Consider the following 23,636-nt stretch of genomic DNA (forward strand, 5'->3'; position numbering starts at 1 on the left):
AATTCTTCCTATGGGGTTATTTGAAGTCAAACGTCTATGTCAGCAATCCCACAACCACCTGCGCATTACCTAATTGTAATATCGAGCGCCAATAACAGTAAACTGCTTGACCCGCCCAAACTTTCATTATTTTTCAAATAATTGTTCGATAATGAAAACGCATTATAGAATCGGAAACGCTCCATTTGTAATAACCCTAGACCCTCAGCTGCCAAATTGTTCTTTTTTCAAGATTGCCCACAATTTATTGCAAAAATGGCGGCAAATTCAAATCTTACGTTAATTTTGGGACACCCTTTATAACAGCCAATTCACTGATCGAGTAACGCTCTGAAGTCATCAACAATGAAACTCTCGCCACGGCATGACAGTTTGATAAATTTTTTGGCAATGTTTGACATGCAAGAAAATGCTTTATTTTGACAATGCCGAACTGGATCCGGTAACTTAACTCAGGGGGAATGAAGAAACGAAAAAGTGGTCAACAATGATCGCTATCTACTGCAGCTTAGGGTTAATTCACTGGAGTTTGGGTTAAAATTTCAACTATCAAAATACCATCAAACAGGCAATTGTTTTGTTCAAATGTAGAAGCAATTTTCACCCATCATACCTTGACGGGCGATTTTCTAGTAATGTAATAATGAAGAAAGTTGAAATAGATAACAATCGAAAGAGCATATTGAGATATATTTTGGACGCAAAAATTATCTGACCCCCCCCCCCCCCTCCGTTATCAAAATATAAGGTATTAAAGTTTGAAGAAATTTTAAGGAAAAATTATGTATTCTTTTGAATTTGGATAAAAATTATTCCTAGGAAAAAAATACTATTCAAAACGACAAAACCCATGGTGATACCGAACCCAAGATCTTCGTGTTTAAAGAACTTTTACCAATCGAACTATAAGGCTTCTCTCGTGGGGCGTTCTGCATAAAAGCAATGCGTATTAAAACGCAGAATTAACTGATGTTTTCGAAAAACCGCCACGATGGGAGATTTCTGTTTGTTTTTCATCCAAAGTGGTGAAAAAAAAACCCTTAAAATAGTCCCGTATGAAATTTGATGAATTATTAATAAAATTATGGCGTTGTCAAAAAAAAAAAAAAAGAAATAAACTAAAAAAATAAATAAATAAATAAATAAATAAATAAATAAATAAAATAAATAAATAAAAATTAAAAAATAAAATTAAATAAAAAAGCACATTTGAGAAATAATAAGTACATAACTAAAAATGATATTTCATAGTTAAACTTCCATGCTTGCATGGTAGAAAAATCTATTTCTTGTTTCAATTTCTGTTACAAATTTATTTTTATAAATGATTTGTCATACATAACATGTAGCACAGTATAAGGATTGCACTCGTTTATAAGGAACACTTAAGAAATAATCAGTTTAAAAAAAAAAACCGCGTTTTTAATAATCAATTCCACTTCTGTATGATGCATTTATTTCGTAAAGAATGAATATTTGTTTACTAGCTGCGCTGCCCGGTGTTGCACGGTCTACTTCGAAACTAAAAGTTGTTTGAAATGTTTTATGACTCAAAGTTAAAATTTTGATCTCTTTGGTTTAAAAAATAATTCTACCTCCTCGCCCCTATATGAATTCCTGAGCATCAGCGGACCTCTGTGTTAAATTTGGTAAAACTCTTCCGTAAACTGTGGATTTGTATAAGGAGCACACACACACACGACTATTTATAACTATACAGCAAATCCCCGTTTAAACTGCAGATCTCCATTTTCGCAACCGTTAGTCCTAGATGCATACTTTCAATTGCAAAGTCAACAAAATTGTACTTAAAACTTTTCAAATTGCGATTTTCGAAAAAAAAAAAATTTAAAATAAAAAATTAATTTCAACTTTTTGACATTTTGAATTCAAATTATGTTTTTCGCAATCACGAGTGTGTGTGTGTATGTAGGCGTGTGTGTTTGTGTGTTTGGGGGGGAGGGGTAATGTTTGTTTGTGTGTGGGGGGTATGTGTATGTGTGTTTGTGTCTGGGGGGAGGGTATGTGTATGTGTGTGTAGGCAGTGCGTTTGTGTCTGTGTGCAGGCATGAGTATTTGAGTAATTGTGTGTTTGTGTAGGTGTGTTTATGTGTAGGTGTCTGTGTGTATGCGTATGTGTGTATGTGTTTATGTGAGTGTGGGTGTATGTGTGTGTGTGTGGGTGTATGTGTGTATGTGTATGTGTGTGGGTGTGGGTGTATGTGTGTGGGTGTGGGTGTATGTGTGTGTGGGTGTATGTGTGTGTGTGTGGGTGTATGTGTGTGTGTGTGTGGGTGTATGTGTGTGTGTGTGTGTGTGTAGGTGCGTGTATGCATGCGTATAAATGTAGGACATTGACGCAACCTGGAGACGGTTTTCGCTAGAGAAGTAGAATCGTGAGGCCGGCCGACGGTGGTGCTGGCAGAGGGAGGCGGTAGAAGAATAAAACCATAGGAATTCAAAACAGTCAAGTGAGAACAATAAGCAATCGTGATTGCTCAAAAAAAGAAAAAAAAAGTACATACGAACTCATTTGTAACGAGCGCGAAGGGACAGCGATATTTCCTCGTTTTAACTAAGTGTTCATAAAAACGAGTTTGAGGAAAAAACCATAAAAGTTCATCCTTATATAAATAATAGCCGATGATGGAGTAACCCGCGTGTTTCAACAATGAAACTCGTGCCACAGCATGATAAGTTGATAATGTGTTTTGGTAATGTTTAACATGCAGGGAAGGGGTTTATTGTGATAAGGCTCAACTCGATCCGGCAACTTAACTGTTTTACTGGCAAGTCTGTGTCACTTCAGGGGAATGAAGAAAGAAAAAGCGATCAACTATAAACGCAGACTGGGCGACGTTAAATATGCTCGTGGTCTCAATGTCCTCCAAGTGAAACGATACCTCTAGGGGTGCTAGCACCAGGTAGCTATTAGCTCCTGGTCTAGCTCTAAATTCTCATTAACTGTTCGATCCGGTGATGGTGCTGCCATCTATTGGTATAAAAAAATAATGGAGGCAATGCACTTAGTATGCAGTCCTCGACATAAATACAGTTGTAGTCAGTTGTGACTCGGAATCGGAACTATAAACGCTATCTACTGGAGTTTAGGATTAATCTACTGGAGTTATAGGGTTAAAATTTCAACTATCAAAATATCACCAAACAGGCAATGGATTAGTTGAAATGTAGAATTAGTTTTCACCCATCATACCTTGACGGGCGACTTTCTAGTACTTGATAGTTACTATTTTTTTCTGGCTAATGTGCTTTGAACTGCTGATTGCCTCTTTCTTATGCTATTTTGTTCAAGGATTCCATTTTCCTTCGCTTGTTTTAACTTAAATTTGAGCTATAATATTCTCAGAAGTGTTTTCTGAAAATGATAACATTAGTAACAACAAGTGTAGAATGGTGTGGTTTCCTTCAGTCAAAAGTACTTCTTTTAGTCATTGAAATAGATAGAATGAGCAAAAAAGAAATAACATAGACCCAGAAAGTACTTTCATTTTCCCAACAGTTTTTTTAAATTAATTTTTTAAAATGTCCAATTTTTTAAACAAGGGGTGGTCTTGATGACGTCACAAATGATGCTTTTTGGCGCATCTTTGTACCGCGTTTCCACGTTATGATAATCAAGCAGCGAATTAAATATTTCGATTCCGAGTCACAACCGACTACAACTGTATTTATGTCGAGGACTGCATACTAAGTGCCTTGCCTCCATTATTTTTTATACCGATAGATGGCAGCACCATCACCGGATCGAACAGTTAATGAGAAATTAGAACTAGACCAGGAGCTAATATAGCTACCTGGTGCTAGCACCCCCAGAGGTATCGTTTCACTTGGAGGACATTGAGACCACGAGCATATTTAACGTCACCCAGTCCCCTTTAATGACGACGGTGGGCCTTCGACCATCGAGGTTCGAACTCAGGACCCTCCGGCCCCGAATCCGACACTCTACCGATCGGGCTACCACGGCCCGAGGAATTAAATATTACGCTCTGCGCTTGCAATCAACCACATCGTTGCCAATACACGTGATGCGAATTAAATATTTTGCACCGTGAATGGCAACACTGAATGGCATTTTATCATTTGTGATGTCATCGGCAGAAGCCGTAAACAATGAAAGCGCTCCGAATCAAGTAATTTTTAAAAAATACTAAACGTAAACAAATTTAAAAAAAAATCGTCAGATCTTATGTTTTTAAGCATGCTCTTTCAGAAAAAAAAAATACTTTTAAAATTTTGGAAACGACCCCGTTTTCTAATGCTTCTGTACTCCGCAAATTAAATACAAAATCTTTGACTTTAGTTTGCCTTCAGAGCGTTAGAAGAATTTTTTCCAGAAAATTCCAAGAAATTTTGGAAGTCAATAGAAAATTGTTGGAACACAGAAATATTGCTCGCTTTTAGCAGGTTTGTCCTTTAAAAGTGAGTTATGCTCCCATAGACTTAACAGTGCACCAACCAAATCTTTCTGAATTCCTCGCTAAACCCAGATTTTCGTTAAAAAAGAGCTCGTTATGAGCAAGTTCATTTGTATTGCATACTGTTACGAGTTCAGCCACTTCAAGAAATTCTTTAAATGACGACACAGTTCTTGAGAAAGCACAGGAGAGTTATTTACAACTATGTACAAGAAATATCGTTAGCAACAGCTAAATTAACCATAGTAATTAGGAAATATCAATTAACACCGAAACTCAACGGTTGCACACGTATTTGCATCAAGATACGTGAAAACACGGCGCAAAGGCACACAATAACAGAGCTAACGGCTCAGACGAAATTCAAAAAGTTAAGAAAGCAAAACTAACTCTTTATCACGCGCGGAGGCTATTTATAAATCATAGAGAAATTTCAACAAAATTCGAAATGCTTCTCGATGTTTTCTTTTTATTCCATTCACAAATGTTATCCGGGTACCATATACATCATACGAATGTTGGGGGGTTGTGCATTTATAACAAGAAACTATTTACAGGTTACGTTACTAAGATAGTTTTAGATGAAAAATAATGGAATAAACACCAAATTTAGCCAGATTACAACAAATTAATCACAAAAGTAAATACAATTTACAGAATTTGTAACAATACATTTAATTGTGGTTTAAACTTGCAATTATATTGAAAGTTTACATAGACCGTAAAATTTTGAAAACAGCAAAATATTGAAATTTTTACGGAATTCCAAATGTTCTCCTTTTTATTTTCACAGCCCAGAGACAGAAATACAAATGTGATTTTGAGACTGGTTTGTGTAGTTTCTTGTCGAATCATCCGAACAACAAAGTGGATTGGAAAATAGGAAAAGGACAACAGAATGCTTTGGACACAGGACCTTCCATAGATCATACATACGGACTTGGTAAGTAGAACAGATAGTACAATATTTCTCTTTGACACTCAAGTGCCTATATTTCGTCATTACGAGAACTAGAGCCGCTATATCGATAGTCCGACGCATCAGCGTAAGTTTAGCCATTTTGGATCGGATTTTTCAGTGTTGCGCTGCTAGGGTTACCACAGCAAAGTTTCAGATTTCGCCAAATTTGCAGAAAATAATGTTTTATTTTATAAACAATTCACGTGCCGCTAATAATTGCTTACAGTGAACAATCATCAACGCGATAACTCGCCAGAAAAGACAACCCTCAAACGCGTTCCGATCCAAAAAGGCTGATCTTAAGCTGATGCGTCGGCTCGTATATATAAGAGCCTTAACCCTTTCAGGGGCAGTGGTTGCGCTGTGAAACCACTAATTTATGAATTTTTTTCTCTCTTCCGAACTTTTTGAATCAAAATCGCTTGAGTCCTCTTCTTTTAAGTTCAATGAACAACATTAGATGGCAGAATAATAAAAATTTTTTTTTTGTAGGCTCAATTTCCTGTTCAAATCATCAAATTTTCAATTTTTAGTTTACCCCAAAAATTGGAATTTTTTTCAGATTTTAAAATTTTTAATTAGCGCTGAAAGAGTGAATCATTTTTCTTCTTTTTTCCTGAGGTAGTCAATCATATTGTTCGAAAAGATTCAATTCATTTTTACATGCATAAACATGTTTTTGTCCTTCCCCAGGTGGGGTGTGTGAATAAATGGGGACACCACCCCCCAATGAAAAAAATTCTGAAAAAATTTTTTAATTGAAAAATCTATGTCTAGATGATCAAATAAACCCATTTGTGGTGTTTTTTCTTAAGATTTCTCAAAAATTAATGACGCGCCTCTGAAAGGGTTAACGAGTACAGATGTAAAGGGTGGGAAAATAGTAAGATAAAAATATAAAGTATCGGCGCACATAGCTCAAAACTATCTGCAGGAATGAAAATCAACATGCAGTCGTTAGGTAAAACTTTTAGTAAGAAAATGCCTTTTGCTTTCAATCATGTATTCGGGAAAGCAATAATGAACATTTTCCATTAATTTATCTTAAAATTTTGAAGATAATTAGCGTTTAATATGGATATTATTAACAATTTTCAGCCAATGCACATGTCTACAGCAAATGTATGCACAGCATCAAATGTATCCACACACGGCGTGCATGCGTGCGTGTCGATATTATCTAGCTAGGGGTGTGAAAAGCCCGGATCAAACCATTAGTGCATTCAGCGAGAAGTGATAATGAAAGTAAACAAAGCAACATAACACTTGGAGATACGTTGTCTACTTGGCGTTGGGATAAATGAAAACATTGCCAATCAGGTAAAGGAAATGTTCATGAACAGAATCGCCAATCCAATGATTAGTTCAAAAAAGCAGCAAATGTTGGTGCCAAACTGCAAGCCTCCTTGTTTACTTCCGCTATCACTTCAGGTAAAGGAAATGTTCATGAACAGAATCGCCAATCCCCAATGATTAGTTCAAAAAAGCAGCTAATGTTGGTGCCACACTGCAAGCCTCCTTGTTTACTTCCGCTATCACTTCTATCTGACTGTCTTATAGTATTAACTAGACACGAACTGGTTCCATGAGCAATCGGGACCAAATAGTAAACGGGCAAGCGTTAGAAAAACGCATAGGGGTCATTCCACGAAAAAGTCAACCTCTTGCTCCGCACGTGACGGTTAATATATTTCATTAAAAAGTAATGATTTTAAAGGATAATGACAAAATTTTTTGCTTGAGATATCACACATAAGTTTGTGATTTGTTAAGCAGAAAAAATTAGTTCATTGATATTTTGTAGTATTACTTTTGATGACATATATAAAGCGTCACGTGTGGGACAAAATGACTGTTTTCCAGGGAATGGTTCAAAGGCGCATATACAACTTATGCCGTAAGTTACGAGAATGCAAAAATCGTTGCATCCCCTGGAGATCAGCGGTTGTATTCTCGTAGACTACGCTTTTGCCCGTTTACATCAAGATTCGCGTATTCAGTGGCAGCTAGGGGAGTTGTGTATTTAGTTATGATAGATCTATTGCTCAAACCCGGGAAACTAAGAAAAAAAAAAAAAAAAAAACTAACTGGGTCTTTTGGAAGGGAGTTTTGTAAACTTCCAAAAATCATGGGATTTTGAAATGTTTTGTTTAATTTTTTCCCAATGGGGGGGGGGGGGGTACGAAATTTATTTTGTTGTGTTTTTTAAAAAATGACATACATAAAATTAGATTCAAATTCTTCTTTGGGGGAAGAGGAGGAGGAGATATCAGTACAAGAGAAAGATAGAGGTTATGCAAACGTACACTTTATTATATTACCATGGAAAAATCCGTATTTCTCACTTTTGGCATTGAAAAAAAAGAAAAAAGCTATCCACAATAACAAGATAGGAAAAATTAAGAGATACATTAATTATAATGCTTCCAAAAGAAATACTAAAGATGAGAAATTTAACAATTTAAAGTTACCATTTTAAAATTTTATAAGTCATTCGTCCGTTTGTTATAGTAAGAGAAATTTCAACATGTAAAATGAATTTATCAGTAAATGTCATTAAATGTTTTTTAGATTAAATAAGAGTTGCATTAACATAAGTATTCTTCTGATTAATTCGATATCAATAATAAATGAATTTCGAACAATAATTCATATATGTACAAGAACTTACTCTTTATTTATAGCAAGTATTATAAAAGCAGCTTCTGTCCGTCAAAGTTGCCGAAATTCCCGGTTTTTCTCTCATAACTCCCGAGTTTACTCCCAGTTCTCAAAATTCTTGGGGTTTTTGCATGTCCAACTACAACTGGAAAGTTTTGATGTGTGTTATACACTTGCCTTCGTTCGGTAACATCTTTAGTGCCTGACGTTACAACGTATTTTCTAGGTCCCCTAGTGCTTGTTTCATACCGATTTCGACGACGATGAAATTTCTATCGACAAATTTCTGCAAACACCATTGGTTGCTTTTAGCTAAATTGACACTCCTTCGTGTTACCACTCGTTTACTCATTGGCAGTCATTCCTGGCAATATTAAAAATTACTTTCAGTTGAACGACCACAATTTTTTTGGCTCATCTGAAATTTCCGCTTGGATGAAAATTAAACATTAGAATTGTCCATGGTGTAAAAACTTAGCAAGTCGTAGTAAAAATGGTGGTGTCAAAATATTTTTTTACTATCACAATCGGTGAAAAATCAACTAAATGCCACGGAAATATAAGTTCCTTGCTTGAGGCACCTGAGGCCCTGCCCCTTATCCTCTGGTGTGCTATGTTGATAGTTTCCCCGGATGGGGGCATGGCTTATTTTTGACGCAAAAGATGTGGCTTCCTCTAACGGGAGTACCATAATGGTTAGCCGAAGGCTCTTCAAAGTAAATTTTAACTAAAGTTCTTCTTTTTTAAATAAGTTTAAGATTTTTTTCCCCTTTCCTACATATTTTTTAAGTTTTATACTTCTTTTCCCCTGTAGGGGATTTCTAGGCTATTTGAATGAATAAAAATAATAAAATAAAATTAAGACAATGATAAAATGTTGATTAGAAATAAAAAAAAATAGTGAAATGAAAATAGATAGGCTGATGCTCCCAGCCAGAGGGTAGTACAATAACTAGAGTCGAAACGAGGTAAGTGAACCCTAGAAGGGATTCACTCACCCCGTTTCGAATTTGAATAATATAAATAATAGCCTCATATAAATAATAGCCGGTGATCGAGTAACCCGCGCGTTTCAACAATGAAACTCGCGCCACGGCATGATAGTTTGATAACATGTTTTGGTAATGTTTAACATGCAGGGAAAGGTTTCATTGTGTCAAGGCTGAACTGAATCTGGTTTAACTGTTTTACTGATAAGACTATGTCATTTCAAGGGAATGAAAAAACGAAAAAATGTTCATCAATGAACACTACCTACTGGAATTTAGGATAATCCACTGGAGTTAGGGTTACAATTTCAACCATCAAAATATCACCAAACAGGCAATGGCTTCGAAGAGTAGAAGCAATTTTCACCTTCATACCTTGACGGGCGACTTTCTAGTCTGTTAAATAAATGCAACGCCAATAGGAGCTAATAAAAACGTTAAAATAGACATATCGGTTGCGAGGGAATCTCCACCTTTGTCAGTGCTTAGCTGAGAAATGAAAAACATTGCAATAGTGTTGTTTAAATGCTTAAAAAGAAGACTGCAAAACCAAATAGGTTTCAACATTTACTGAGCATTGATTGGCAGCCGAGACATTAGAAAATGCAAATCCGAACTCATTTTGAAGAATAGGAGAAATGTGAAGAACTGCAAAAGACTCGTAAAAGTACTATTAAAAATTTTGTACACATAAAAAGCTTCCCAAAAATTCATCTCCCCAACAGTGGAAATTTTGCAAATCATCTTAGCTTTAGAAAATTTAAGTCTTTGAACTGTATTCTGTGAGTCTAGTGTTGAACTGTATTTTAGTGCTTCACTATTGACGACTTAGACACTTATTTTTTCTTTCGATACTTCTCATGCTGCTTCAACTTAAATTTTAAAGCTCACCTTGTCTGCCCAATATAGCAAATGTGACATTCACAGTTAATGTAATAAATGCTCCAATGATCAAATGGATGAACGGGATCGTTGAGTTTTGAAAAACTGTTTCTTAAAAGATCTAAAAATTACTTTTAAATTAAATTTGCCGAGTATATTTGCAATACGAGGGAAGATCTTTAGATAGCAAGACAACAAAATTGTGAGAGAAACTGACTTTAGTGTGGGTTGTGTTGCGATTGGAAAGTTCATGAAAAGCGCTGTCAATGATATGATAAAAAGTACCTCTGTCAATCGCAAACTTTTTAATTGAAAATTGGAAAAATTAATTATTTATCTTTTACAGCAAATGGCAGCTACTTGTTCGTCAACGTAAGTTTAGCAAAGTTAAACACCGTTGCTCTACAGACAATCGTGCTTCAAGATAACTACTGTGTCCGGTTCTTCTATCATATGTACGGGGCCGACGTTGGTGATCTCATGGTTTCGGCAGAGAGTGTGTCCGGCTCGATCTCGGCTGGTAGTGTCAACTACTTCTACCGCTCTGAATCTCAAGGGGACAGATGGAAGGAAGCTGTCTTCAGCGTCACCAGGAACTCTGCAATGCAACTAAGAGGATACCGAGTAAGTAAAATAGCAATGAAAGATTTCAATAAATGGGCCAAGTGGAGGGAATCTTGTTAGATTCCCGAATCATGCTAGTGCAGGGGAAGCATGTGTGGGGGAATCATGCTAAATTGAAAAATCAGCAAAATTTGGAACTACAGTCGAGTCCCGACTTACGCGAGGGATGCGTTCCAAGACCCCTCGCGTAAGTCGAAATTTCACGTTGTGGAAAAGGGTATGTGTAAAAACTTTTATAAATATACCCGATTATTTTATACACTTGTAAACGCCACCTCAAACTGTCAAAAACCATTTCTCAACTATACATTACTGTTTCTTGCGTAAAAAACTGAAATTTCATTCATATTTTAAATTAAAAAAATACTGCTACGATGCACAAAATCAATGATCAACAGGAAAGAAAGACATAAAATAAACCAGTACGGTACGTATAGTATGTAGTAAGAAAAACAAATGCTCTATAGTTTTACTGTACAGAAGATCCAGTAATGATATTTGTAAATTAAAAAAGCGACGATGATGATGATTTATGCCGAGTGATCAAACCGTTACTTATATATTTTTAAAAGCACAATACAGTTGCTTCACTAGTTCTTCTATGGTGAGGGTGTTGTGAAGGTTTATAACAACACCCTAATTTTGTATAAGAATTTGACTCCATTATTTTATAAAAATCGACAAAACTTTATTTACATCACATATACTTCAAGAAGTCGTCATTTTTATTTTCTCAAGACCCAAAAATTCGTGGAACACGATCTCGTGCGTCTTTTTCACTTTTTTTTAATTACGTGTTGCCATTCGGCAGTTTGTGTTAAATAGAAATAAAATAATTAAATTTAAGAATTAAAAGACATTAAAAATATGGATGAAAATATAATACTAGAGAATTATCATTACGTGGTAATAATTTTGACTGAGAAGGGCACTTCAGTACCCCCTTCCCAGTAATGATGATAATAAATGCGTTGCCGAAAGTCACGCATTAACCACGAATGACATGTCCATAATTCTTTGGGAAGTGAACTGTTCGTCCATATTTTGTCCTATATGAAGTTTCTTCATCTTTTTTACGCATTTCTTCTTCTGGTTGGTTAACATTGTCCTTGTCAGCAGACAGAAATGCTGGTTTTAGCCTGTCTACAGACACAGTGACATTTTTGCCTTTTATCATTACTTTGAACACTTTCGCGCCGCGCTTGATGACTGCATAAGGTCCGTTGTATGGCGGCTGAAGACTTTTCCGCACCCCATCATTTCTGATAAAAACATGGGTGCAAGTTTTTAAGTCTTGTGATACGAAAGGCTTAATATTAGAATGTGATTTTGTCGGTAAAGGAGCAAAATCGTGAAATATATCTCTTAGCTTCTGTATCATAGTTTCAGGGCTTTTTATAACCGAATGTTCATCGAAAAAATCTCCTGGAAGTCGCAGTGAAGTTCCATAAACAAGTTCGGCTGGTGAAACATTCAGATCCGTTTTAATTGCTGCACGGAATCCTAGGAGTATGGTGGGAAGAACTTCGGTCCATTTTTCATTTCGTCGAGCTTTTAAAGCACATTTTAATGGTCGATGCCAGTTCTCAATAAGACCATTTGATTGAGGATGGTATGGTGAAGTTCTTATCTTTTCGGCACCAATGAATCGAGTTAATTGTCGAAATAGCTCAGACTCAAATTGACGACCTTGATCCGATGTAATTTTTTCTGGACAACCAAATCTTGAAATCCATTCAGACATCAACGTCTTAGCGACAATTGGTGCTGTCATATCACAAATAGGATATGCTTCTGGCCATCGCGTTGCCCTATCAATTACCGTTAAGCAGTAATTCTTTCCTTCAGATTCTGGTAGTGGTCCTATTAGATCAATGTGTATATGGGCAAACCTAGATGTGTTAATATCAAATTTTCCTTCTTCAGTTTTAGTGTGCCTGAAAACCTTTGATCTTTGGCAGTTTAAACACTCTTTAACCCATACCTTGATATCCGTAGCCATTGAAGGCCAAACAAATCTCTGCTTAATAAGCTTAGTCGAACCTTTTATACCTGGGTGTGTTAAATTATGTAGGTTTAAAAAAACTTGTTTACGAAAACTTTTTATTAGAAAAGGTCGTGCTTTTCCTGTAGAAATATCACAAAATATTTCAGTTTTTGAATCAGGCATAGTAAGTAATTTTAATACTAAATTAGATTCCTTATTTTCTAAAGCAGATTTAAGTTCTAAGTCAGATTTTTGTTCAACACCTAACTTAGCGTAATCTAGCGAAGTAGGAAATTTAATTGTACTTATTCGAGAAAGGGCATCGGCTGCTTCATTTGAGCTACCTTGCAAATATTCAATGTCAGTTGTAAACTCAGAGATAAAGGATAACCATCTACTTTGCCTATTTGTGTAGGTATCTCGTTTCTTTTGAAAAGCAAATTTTATTGGTTTGTGATCAGTGTATATTATACATTCTTTCGCCTCGATGAAATGTCGAAAATATTTTACTGATTCATAAATGGCTAATAATTCCCTATCAAAAACCGAGTATTTTAACTGAGCAGTATTCAGTTTTTTTGAAAAAAATGCTATTGGTTTCAACCCTTCTTCAGTCTGCAGACTTAAGGTTGAACCAATGGAGAAATCACTAGCATCAGTGTGTAATGCTAACTGCCCATCCTGCGAGGGAAAGACCAATGCAGCGCCAATCAAACTTTGTTTAGCTTTCTCAAATGCGTCATTCAAAATTGGAGACCATTCAATAGGAGTGCTATCATTCTTTTTACATCCTCTTATTTGATCTGTTAAAGGGGTAAGCAGTCTTGCTGCATGTTTAACAAATCTTCTAAAATAATTTATTAATCCAATGAATCGTCGAAGCTCTGATATTGTTTTTGGCTTAGGATAATTTTGAATGGTTTCAACTTTTGATTTTAAAGGTTTAATTCCTTCAAAAGAAATATCATGTCCTAAAAATGATACTTCAGTTTGAGCAAAAACACTTTTGGAAATATTCACATTTAAACCATATTTGGCAAGCCTACCTAATACAATTTTCATGTGTTCTAAGTGTTCCGTTTCATTTTCGGAAAAAATTAGTATGTCGTCTAAATAAGCAACAGCGAAGTCTACATTTGAAAGTGCCTCGTTAATAAATCTTTGGAACGTATTTGCTGCACATTTTAAACCGAAATTTAAATATAAGAACTCAAAACTACCAAACGGTGTGGTAACTGCAGTTTTTTGAATATCATCTTTGAAAACTGGAATGTGAAAATATGCCCTAACAATATCGAGTTTAGAGAAAATTTTCTTGCCGTGTAAAATGTTCGTTACATCGTGTATGTGTGGCACAGGGTAACGGTCAGGCACAGTGACCGAATTTAACCTTCGATAATCACCACAAATACGGTAAGATCCATCCGCTTTTGGTACCACGTGAATAGGAGAAGCCCAAGGAGATTTTGAAGGACGGCATATTCCTTGATCCATAAGGTATTGAAATTCTTTTTTAACTTCGATTAATACCTTTGGATGTAAACGTCGGGGCTTAGAAAATAAAGGCGATCCTTTTGTTTCTATATAATGGACAGTATCGTGACTGACTGGTTTTTTGAAATTTGGGATAGGATTCAATAACTCGGGAAAATCTTTAAATAATTCTTTGTGCACCATATTATCCGAGACTAATTTAATTCCACTATATTGAGTTTTAGTTAACTCTCCCTTCGTTGTCAAACCAGTGACTGAATCAATTAATCTCGACTTCTTTAAATCTACTAGTAGTGAAAAATTTTGTAAAAAATCTGCTCCTAGAATTGGGCAAGAAACATTTGCTACAACAAATGGCCACTGATATATTCTACGCAATCCAATGCTGATATTTAACACCTTGTGGTCGTACACAGCTATTTTTGAATCGTTCGCAGCATACACGTAAGTGATGGGAGTTTTTGCTTTGAATGCAAAATGGGCAGGAATGCAAGAAATATCACTGCCACTATCAACCAAAAAATTTAATCCCGTACTTTTATCCATTATGTGTAATCTACACTGTTTATGTGCTGCTATGTCTGGGTAAATATCGTTATTAGACATAGCAGCTATGGCAAGTTTTTTTGAACTGCATCATAACTGCATGGTTGGCGACATTTAAATGCTTTATCGCCGAATTTTTCATGATAAAAACAAAACTCAGATGTATTTTGATTATCTGAGGGTGTTGGAACTCGTCTACTCCTAGATTGGGACCTATATCTATGATTACTACGACCTCTTGAAAATGAACGTTTTGATACCATTTTAGTTAATTCAGAAACTCGCATGGTTAAATGCTCAATTTGATTTTGCAAATTTGATATTTGCGTCGTTTGTTCACTATGTTTTAGTGTTTCTGAAATTTTGCAAACTGATGGCTCCATTTTTATTTCATGAATTTTATCAGCTAAAATGGACAGTTCAGTCAACTCTGAAGTTGATGCTGATAAAATGGCTTGAATATGTGTTGGCAAACGCTCTAACCAAATGGTTTTTAAAAATTCGTCAGTAATTGAATTTCGTGAAAGTTCTTTCATTTGCCGAAGTAAAACAGATGGTTTTTTATCACCTAATGTAAGTTCACACAAAAATTTCCGTATTTGGCTTGATTGCGAATCGGAAAACTCTTTAACTAATCTATCTTTTAAAGCTTGATATTTATTTCCCTCTGGAGGAGCTATAATTAAATCCGTAACAGCGCTAAGTGTATCTGCTTCAATGGCGGATAACAAGTAGTTATACTTCGTCTCATCATTTGTTATACGTGAAACATTGAAACTAGCCTCCACTTGAATAAACCAAACTGTTATATTACTTTTCCATAGTGGAGGTAATCTGGTTGCAACTCTCAAAACTGAGTCACTTTGTACAGTATTATTGGTAAATTCAACATTATCTAAACTTTCTACCGACATTTTAAAATTTAACTGAGAATTTACAAGTAAAATAAACAAATGCAATTAAATTAAAACAAAAAAAAAAAAAAAAAAAATAGTCAAAGATAAAATTTATTTTTACACGAAAATAAAATTTAGGCCAGAGCATTTCCCTTCAAGTGAATGACTTTAAGTGAAGAGCATACCATAGAATAAAGCATTGTCCGTCTTCTTTTTCTTTTCCTTTTTTTCTTGTCCAAAACGTGGGTCACCACTGAGGGTGTTGTGAAGGTTTATAACAACACCCTAATTTTGTATAAGAATTTGACTCCATTATTTTATAAAAATCGACAAAACTTTATTTACATCACATATACTTCAAGAAGTCGTCATTTTTATTTTCTCAAGACCCAAAAATTCGTGGAACACGATCTCGTGCGTCTTTTTCACTTTTTTTTTAATTACGTGTTGCCATTCGGCAGTTTGTGTTAAATAGAAATAAAATAATTAAATTTAAGAATTAAAAGACATTAAAAATATGGATGAAAATATAATACTAGAGAATTATCATTACGTGGTAATAATTTTGACTGAGAAGGGCACTTCATATGGCAACGTTTCTATCTATGGCAACACCCCTCTTTATGGTTTCTTAAATTCACAATACAAGAGCAGCTTCCATTTTCATAATTTTTGCATTTTTCTGAGATACTACTCGGCGAACTTTTACGGATTTCCTTTTCTTGACTTTTAATTGTACTTATGGACGATTCACTCATACCTAATTGTCGTGCTACTTTCGACGCATTTTATAGTTGTTCAAGCACATAATCTTTAGCTTTTCTTTAATTGTCAGAAACTTTCTCTTATCCTTTTGATCTTTACAAGATGAAACATCGCTCTTAGGCGTCATTATATTTCAAAAACTTTCACATTTAGAATGAAAAAAAAAAAAAAAAGGAAAATGAGGAGTAGTTTTTTGTATAAGTGATGCATCAGACTAGTACGGTGTCGGAACTTCAACTCTCAGTAATGCTAAAGGGATGAAGGTCCATTCACGAGAGAAAAAAAAATGATAGTCAATAACAAAGCCGATACTTACAAACCGCGATTCCCTTCCGAAAATTTTCGTGTTGCGGGCGAGAAATTCGCGTTATGTCAAAAATTATTTGCTGGTGAAAAAAATCGTGTTATAGCCATTTCGCGTAAGTCGGATCGCGTTGTAGCGGGAGTCGACTGTAATTCCTTGTGAGTTGCCATATTTGGATACTGTCGAGAGGTGAGTTGGAAGATCTCGGTTGCTATAGTTGAATGTTTATAGTCAAACTTTCATGTGATGAAATCTACTCCCACTCCAGTTATCGGGAATCTAACAAGAAAACAATTCAATTCGAATTGCCATTTTTGATGAAGCTTTGTGATTGCTTATTGAAATGTTTTGTACTTGAAGCGAAGTCGGTGGTTTTTTGCATAGACTAATAATAAGAGTAGACCGAGCTTTCCCAGACTTGCTGATGAAAAACTTGGTTCATGGATACATCATGTGACTGGTGGGAGGCTTGGCGAAAACTTTGGCGGGATGGTTACTAGATGGCAACATTATCTATAGTTTGGCACTCGACATGTATTTTAAGACGTAATGTGTTTTCATTATAATTTTTTTTCCAGGTGCAGAGATTGAACTGTTTTTCTTTTAGTTATGAATTATTTTGACATTAGTAATTAGTTTTTGATCACAGTTTTCAGTAACTTTTATTTCATTTGGAACTGCTACTACGTCAGCGTTGGCGTGAACGTAGTGGAGGAAACGTTTTGCGTAAACGCAAAAATGTACTAATCGGAATCTTAAACTGAAATTGTAGGTAAAAATCTTACCGTTTGCCGATTCTATTTGGGCGCCTGCATCTTTAATTGCTTAGAGAGTTATTGAAATTGACTAAAGAAAATGCACAATACTATCTAAACGAAAAACTCACTATATTAACAAACTATTTACAACTTAGAACAACAAATTTACAAATCGGACTATATAAAAGATCATTCTTCCGTGTTTCATCAATTCTATTTATTTTATTTCTTGTGGGCGGTGGGCGTTAATCGTCTGCTACGATCAATGCCGGCTGTTGCTAGGATATCCACCAGTCACATGGTTTAGTTTATGAGCAGCAAAAGGGTTGCCATAGCTCGGTCTATTCTTATTATTAGTCTATGGTTTTTTGTTAATTTATCGTCTGCTGTGCTTTGAATTTAATTTGCTATTTTATTATCGTCTGTAATGTAGATAATTCTTCTTAACATGCTTTTTAATTTCCGTTTGCACTTAGTATTCGCAACTCCAATAAACTATAGGGTGCGCTGCAGTCACTTTCTAATGGCAGATAAAAAAGGTAAAACAAACAAATGCCGTAACTTATGACTTGCTTTGACGCTTAGTGAGTGATAGTAATTTTTCATCATGTTTGTGGGAAGCTTTCTTTCCTATTCTTCGGAAATTACATTAAACCATAAACTGTCTGAAGCCTGTAATTTAACCCAAAGAAAACACGTGGAGTGGAATATTTTACCTTTTTCTTTAGTATTGTTAAACATCGCAAGGTAGCGTATTCGAGCGCTGGAGTTGCGAATTGTTTTTTTTTTTTTTTTTTTTTTTTTGCAATGGCGACAGCAAAATGAATGTTAAAAGAAAAGTTTAGTTATTCTGATGGAAATGTGAAGATGCTTTTTTTCTCGCCCTATGTTGGCGGAGAACACAATTTATTATTTACATAATCATGCAATAAAAAATTCTTTTTTTTTAATAAAAAGTAAGAATCTGCTTTAGTTATTGAAGTGCAGAATTATATTTATTCTGGAATTTCCTAAAGTGAAAAGGAAGAACAGTCGGTGTCTCGCAGTTCTGGCAAGTCCACTTGTTTATTCATGAGCTTTTATGCCTGATTTGATGAATCACCATCTACAGTGGCTCCCAAAAGTGTTCATACACCTATGACTATCAATGAAATAAGCCCCTATGCGCTGGTTAGAATTAATATTTCGGAATAGGTATTTAATTATAAGATCTATGATCTCTTTTAAACAAAACTATACTAAAATTTTTAATAAAACATTAAAACTTAATTTTTTAAAAATCAAAAACCAAAAAGTGCCCGAAATTTTATCTCACAAAAGTCTTCGAACACTTTGAAAAAAAAAAAAATGTCAAAAAATTAGTAAATAATCTAACTTTTTACAAAATTATTATTTAGTAGAATATCATGCAGTATCAACAACAGCTTTTAAACGTCTGGGAATAGATTTCATTGTTTTTTCTTTCTTTTTTCATGCAATTTCTGAGTAAGTGTTCAGCCACACTTCGAGTCTTACTGTTTCTAGTTCGCTTTTCGTTTCAATGGTGTATTTTCGCAATCTAGCCACCAGATATCTCCAAATATGTTCCGTTAAGTTTAAATCTAACAATTGATGAGATATTTCTAAGTTTAAGGACAATTTTGGAGGCAACAAACGCAAACGTGTATTTCTTATTGTTACTATGATAAAAAAAAAGTTGTTTCCGACTACCAAATTTTGAGCTAATAGTCTAAAATTGTTTTTTAAAACATTTAAATGAACAGCATGATTCGTCATTTTATCAAAAAATTCCAAATTTCCAAGTTCTGATGCTGTTATGCACCCTCACACAAAAACACCTTCACCGTCTTGATTAACTAACTGATCCAACTAAGTTCTTGAGATTGAATTCCTCATTTTTTCTTCTATTGATAATTATACAACAACTTAACCCAAAATATTGAATTGATTTTCATCTATAAGTAAGACGTTGTTCCAAAACGTTTTGAGCTTATTTATCATTGATTTTACGACGGAAAGCGTAAGCTTTCTGTTTTTCGCACGAACAAGAAAATTTCTGCGGGAAGAGGCCCCCTTTAATCCAGCTAATCAGGGAAGTTGTCGAACAATTTTAGGGGAAAATTAAAAGTAAAATGTTTTATTTAATACTGTAGAAACTTTTTCAGCACTCAAATGTGTATTTTTCATAATTATTTTAACTGTAAACCTCCGATCACGCATTGTTAACTTTGCCAGTTGACCTTTTCTTACCTTGTTTTCGATCTGATTCTTGTCTTTAAAGCATTTTGTCAAGCACTTCACTATACACTGTAAAAAATCTCGGAAAACTCTCTGAATATATAAAAAAGTTTTCCGTAATACACAGATTCGTACGCCCTCCGCAGTTTTCTGCTATAATCAAAAACGTTTCCCGTATAGCAAGAAAGTAAGAGTCGACGCATGCGCAGCTCACAATTTTATAGTCCAGCAGCAAATCTAAACTGAAACTTTCGAAAGCACGCAATGAAAACAAATGCTGACTCATGTATGCGAAGTAACTCAGCAAGGGGATTAGTAGAAGTTTTGTTCCTCGCATGAATTCACTGAAGATAATTCTAAAGTCTTATATTTTCTTGCATATGTATCGTCATAAGATTGAATTTGAAGCTATGTCACTTATTTTTAAGTACGAAGTGCAAATTCTCGACGCATGCTCGCGGAAGGAATACAAACTGAAATTGAAAACCAAATAACTACCGAGAGGACGCCATGTAAATTCATTGCGTCGCATAACTTGTGTAGGTAATTTACTTTTTTCTTGGATACTTTTCTTCTTTCTACCAAATGGGTAATTTTTGTTGGCAGAATTTTATTCTGTCATAAAAATCACCTTTTTGGTGACCAAAGCCTGCAAAAGACCACCACCGACGAATAGGTAAGTCGCTTTGCAACTCTATTACTTTAAAGAGATTTAGTTCATATAAATCTCGTTAAAAAAAACTATTTTCTTCAGTATTATTTTTTCGTTGTGAACTATTGCAATTTGAAAATATTTTACATTACATAGAACACATATTTAAAGTGCAAGTGTGTCTAGTTTTATTCTGTAAAATTTATGAATTGAAGATTATAAAAAAATTTAAATATGTGTTATTGTGTACTTTGTTTTTATGTGTCAATCTCAGTTAATATTTGGCTATGTATCAAGCATTATGAATTAAATGTTATAATATGCAAATTGTCAGGTTTGATAGTTCGTCTTTAAGGTTGCATGTTTTCATTCTCTTGTAAACAGTGTAGCTAGATTGTATGAAGTAAAAAAAAAACTATCTCTTGTAATTAGGAACATAGTGCTTCAGTATTATCTAAATGACGATATCTCTTTAAATATTTGCATTAGCGAAACGCTTTAAATTAGTTAAATGTGTATTAATTTATTTAACAAATAGATACATATATGTATTTAAAAGTGTCTTCATTTTTTTCGTTTTACGAGCCTCAATTTTACCAAAAGCAAAAAAAAAAAAGAAAAAAAAAAGACTTAATAAAATAATTTTGTATTTTTACACCATATTAAAGTATTTGACTTATAATTTATATGATACTTTGATTTATAATGTATGTGATACTTTGATTTATAATGTATATGATGTTGCTTTTTCAAGGGGGGGGCGCTTCATAGCATTTTATGGGTGCACCATCACTTTTATGGTGGGGGAGGGGTTATTCTCGTATATATGAAATGGAATAATCATGTAATAGAGTTCAATGTTTTAATAAATAAAATATATAATGCATTTTGCGCACACTGTAAAAATAAAATCAGTAACCTATTTTGAATAAGTATTTATATTTGTGATGAGCTGGAAAAGGGCAAGAACAGAAGAATCAACCCGAATGGTTCCAGCAGGGGGACTTGGTGTCATATTTAAATTCATCAATTTCTCTGTTGGTACTTTTCGGTACACTTTGTTCGTCAGAGAAATTGACTTGAGGTGAACGAATTCCGGAACGCGAAGGGTAGGTAAGTCCTGTCAAATTTTATCCGAAGATAAAAGCTATCAAGTTTGATACAAGATATGTTTTTAAGTTCTGCATTAAAAATACAATATGTTGATAGTTTTGTCTTGAAAATATTGAGAGAAAAACTGAAGTTTAAGATTGTTTAACAAACAATCCCCACTTTTCAGAAGGTACCCCCACTCCAATTCCCCGACGATTTTGTGATTAGGAATGAAACTACTAGATTATTTCATAATTTTTCAAAAATTTATAATTGTGCATATGTTATGCTGTTAACCATGCTATTTGTCATTAAAAATTCCAAAAAAAAAAAAAAATCCACGAATAATTCTAAAATTGCTTGTATTATTGCTCTTAGATATGAAAGAATTGAAACTGATATGGTATGCAATACCATAATAAAGAATTATGTTTTAGAAAAAATCACGGAAAAAGGATTCCGAAATTCTCGGAAACGTTTTTGAAAATTGTTTGGAGAATTCCGAAATACTCGGAAACGTTTTTGAAAATTGTTTGGAGAATTCCGAAATACTCGGAAACGTTTTCGAAACTTTCATGAACCACAGCTGCACAGAATACTCAGAAACATTTCTGGAAATTACGGAAAGAGGATTCCGAAATACTCTGAAACGTTTCTGAAAATTACAGAAAGAGGATTCCGAAATACTCAGACACGTTTTTGGACATTACAGAAAGAGGATTCCGAAATACTCAGACACGTTTCTGGACATTACAGAAAGAGGGTTCCGAAATACTCAGAAACGTTTTTGAAACTTTCATGAACCACAGCTGCACGATATACTCAGAAACGTTTCCGGATTTTTTTTACAGTGTAGAATGGTATAAATTAACTAATTTATAGACAATTCAAACCAATTTATGGCTACTGTGAGGGAAAAAAAAATCAAACTTCGAATCGTGTTTGCTGTTTTCTACGCATACCTGCCATTTAAAAATAATAAGCAGAATATTAGGGAATATATAAACAAAAAATTTAAGGCAAATGACTTTACAGTGTCATTACAATGCAAAAAGAATAAAAAAACCACAGAGTCATTCCATTTCAAATCAGGCAGGCAGGTATAAAAAGTGTCATATGACCATCACCGATTTTTTTGAAAAAAATACAGTAGTTACAACTAAGGTACATATGAACTATCCCAAAAGGATTTTGCAAGAAAAATTTTTTTTCTTCAGTTACAGCCTATTAAAATTCTGCACAAAATCCGCCATTTTGGAAAAAACCGGCAAAACACTCCATTTGAAATGGACACTATTTCAAAAGTATTTAACCTATTTGAATAATTCTTTTTTCTAAAAATAAATAAGGACCCATATTTCCTCTAGACATCGTTTTTGAAAGTTTAGTTAGGTTTTTTGATAAAGAAAAAAATTCATTTTTGCCGCCAAAAAACTGCATTTTTACCAAATTTATGATTTTTTTCTCCATGAAAAAAAAGTTTTTTTTACTAAACGAAGATGGCAGTCCAAAGCCCTTATATGATAGTTTCATAACATATTTTATTAGAATCCTTGAGTGCATACAGCCTCGTAAATAAAATTTGAAAATTTGAAATTTTTCAAAAATTAGCGATTTTTGAAGTGCTTTTACTCAAAAAACCCATTTTTTAAAAATCTAAAAATTGGCTCATTTGTACCCCATATAATGCTTAACTAGTGGATAGACACCGCATCCGGTATTTTTTCCCATAAAATGTTTTATGATTTTTTGAAAGTGACCTTATCGCCCATGGCATGCATGTAAAATAAAAATGTCTAATAATTTCAGTCACTGAAAATCTGATTATATTAATGCCTAATAGCTACAAAAACGGTGTACTTTATCAGGAACAGCTAAAATCTTACTGACTTTTAATAATATATCAGTAACAAACTGCTTTTGATGATCCAGTCAATTCGTCTTTTTGTAAGACTCTGTGTGTAGTTTATAGGTAAAAGAGCCTTTGGTGATTATATTAATGACTAGCTATGATAATGATGTACTTTATCAGTAACAGTTAAAATCTTTCATTTTTTTTTTAAATAAATATTAGTTTATTTCGTCTCCAAAGCTATGCATTCACCGTTACTTTCATATGCAGCAACAAATCATATTTTTTCTCTTTCAATAGTCATTCTCTTCAACTCAATTACACGACAGGGGAAATCATCAAAGGGAAGAACAATACAATGCATTTAAAACGATTAATTTTAATTTCGTGCTTTGTTGTCATTGGCGAATGTTGTCACATAATTTTTGGATCCTACCTCGTATGATTACTTTTATACGTAAGAATATTTATACTAAATTCAAACCGTAAAACTCAC

General features: G+C 34.2%; 1 protein-coding gene across 1 annotated transcript in view; it reads left to right on the plus strand.

Moving 5' to 3' along the window:
* Positions 1 to 23,636, plus strand: part of LOC129224198 (MAM and LDL-receptor class A domain-containing protein 1-like) — a 124,444-nt gene that overhangs the window by 13,642 nt on the left and 87,166 nt on the right. The window contains exons 2-3 of the mRNA XM_054858616.1: positions 5,233 to 5,382; positions 10,279 to 10,556. Coding sequence (XP_054714591.1) covers positions 5,233 to 5,382; positions 10,279 to 10,556 — 428 coding nt within the window. The remainder of the gene's footprint in view (positions 1 to 5,232; positions 5,383 to 10,278; positions 10,557 to 23,636) is intronic.

The sequence above is a fragment of the Uloborus diversus genome, chromosome 6, assembly GCF_026930045.1.
Source record: "Uloborus diversus isolate 005 chromosome 6, Udiv.v.3.1, whole genome shotgun sequence".
Taxonomy (NCBI): Eukaryota; Metazoa; Arthropoda; class Arachnida; order Araneae; family Uloboridae; genus Uloborus; species Uloborus diversus.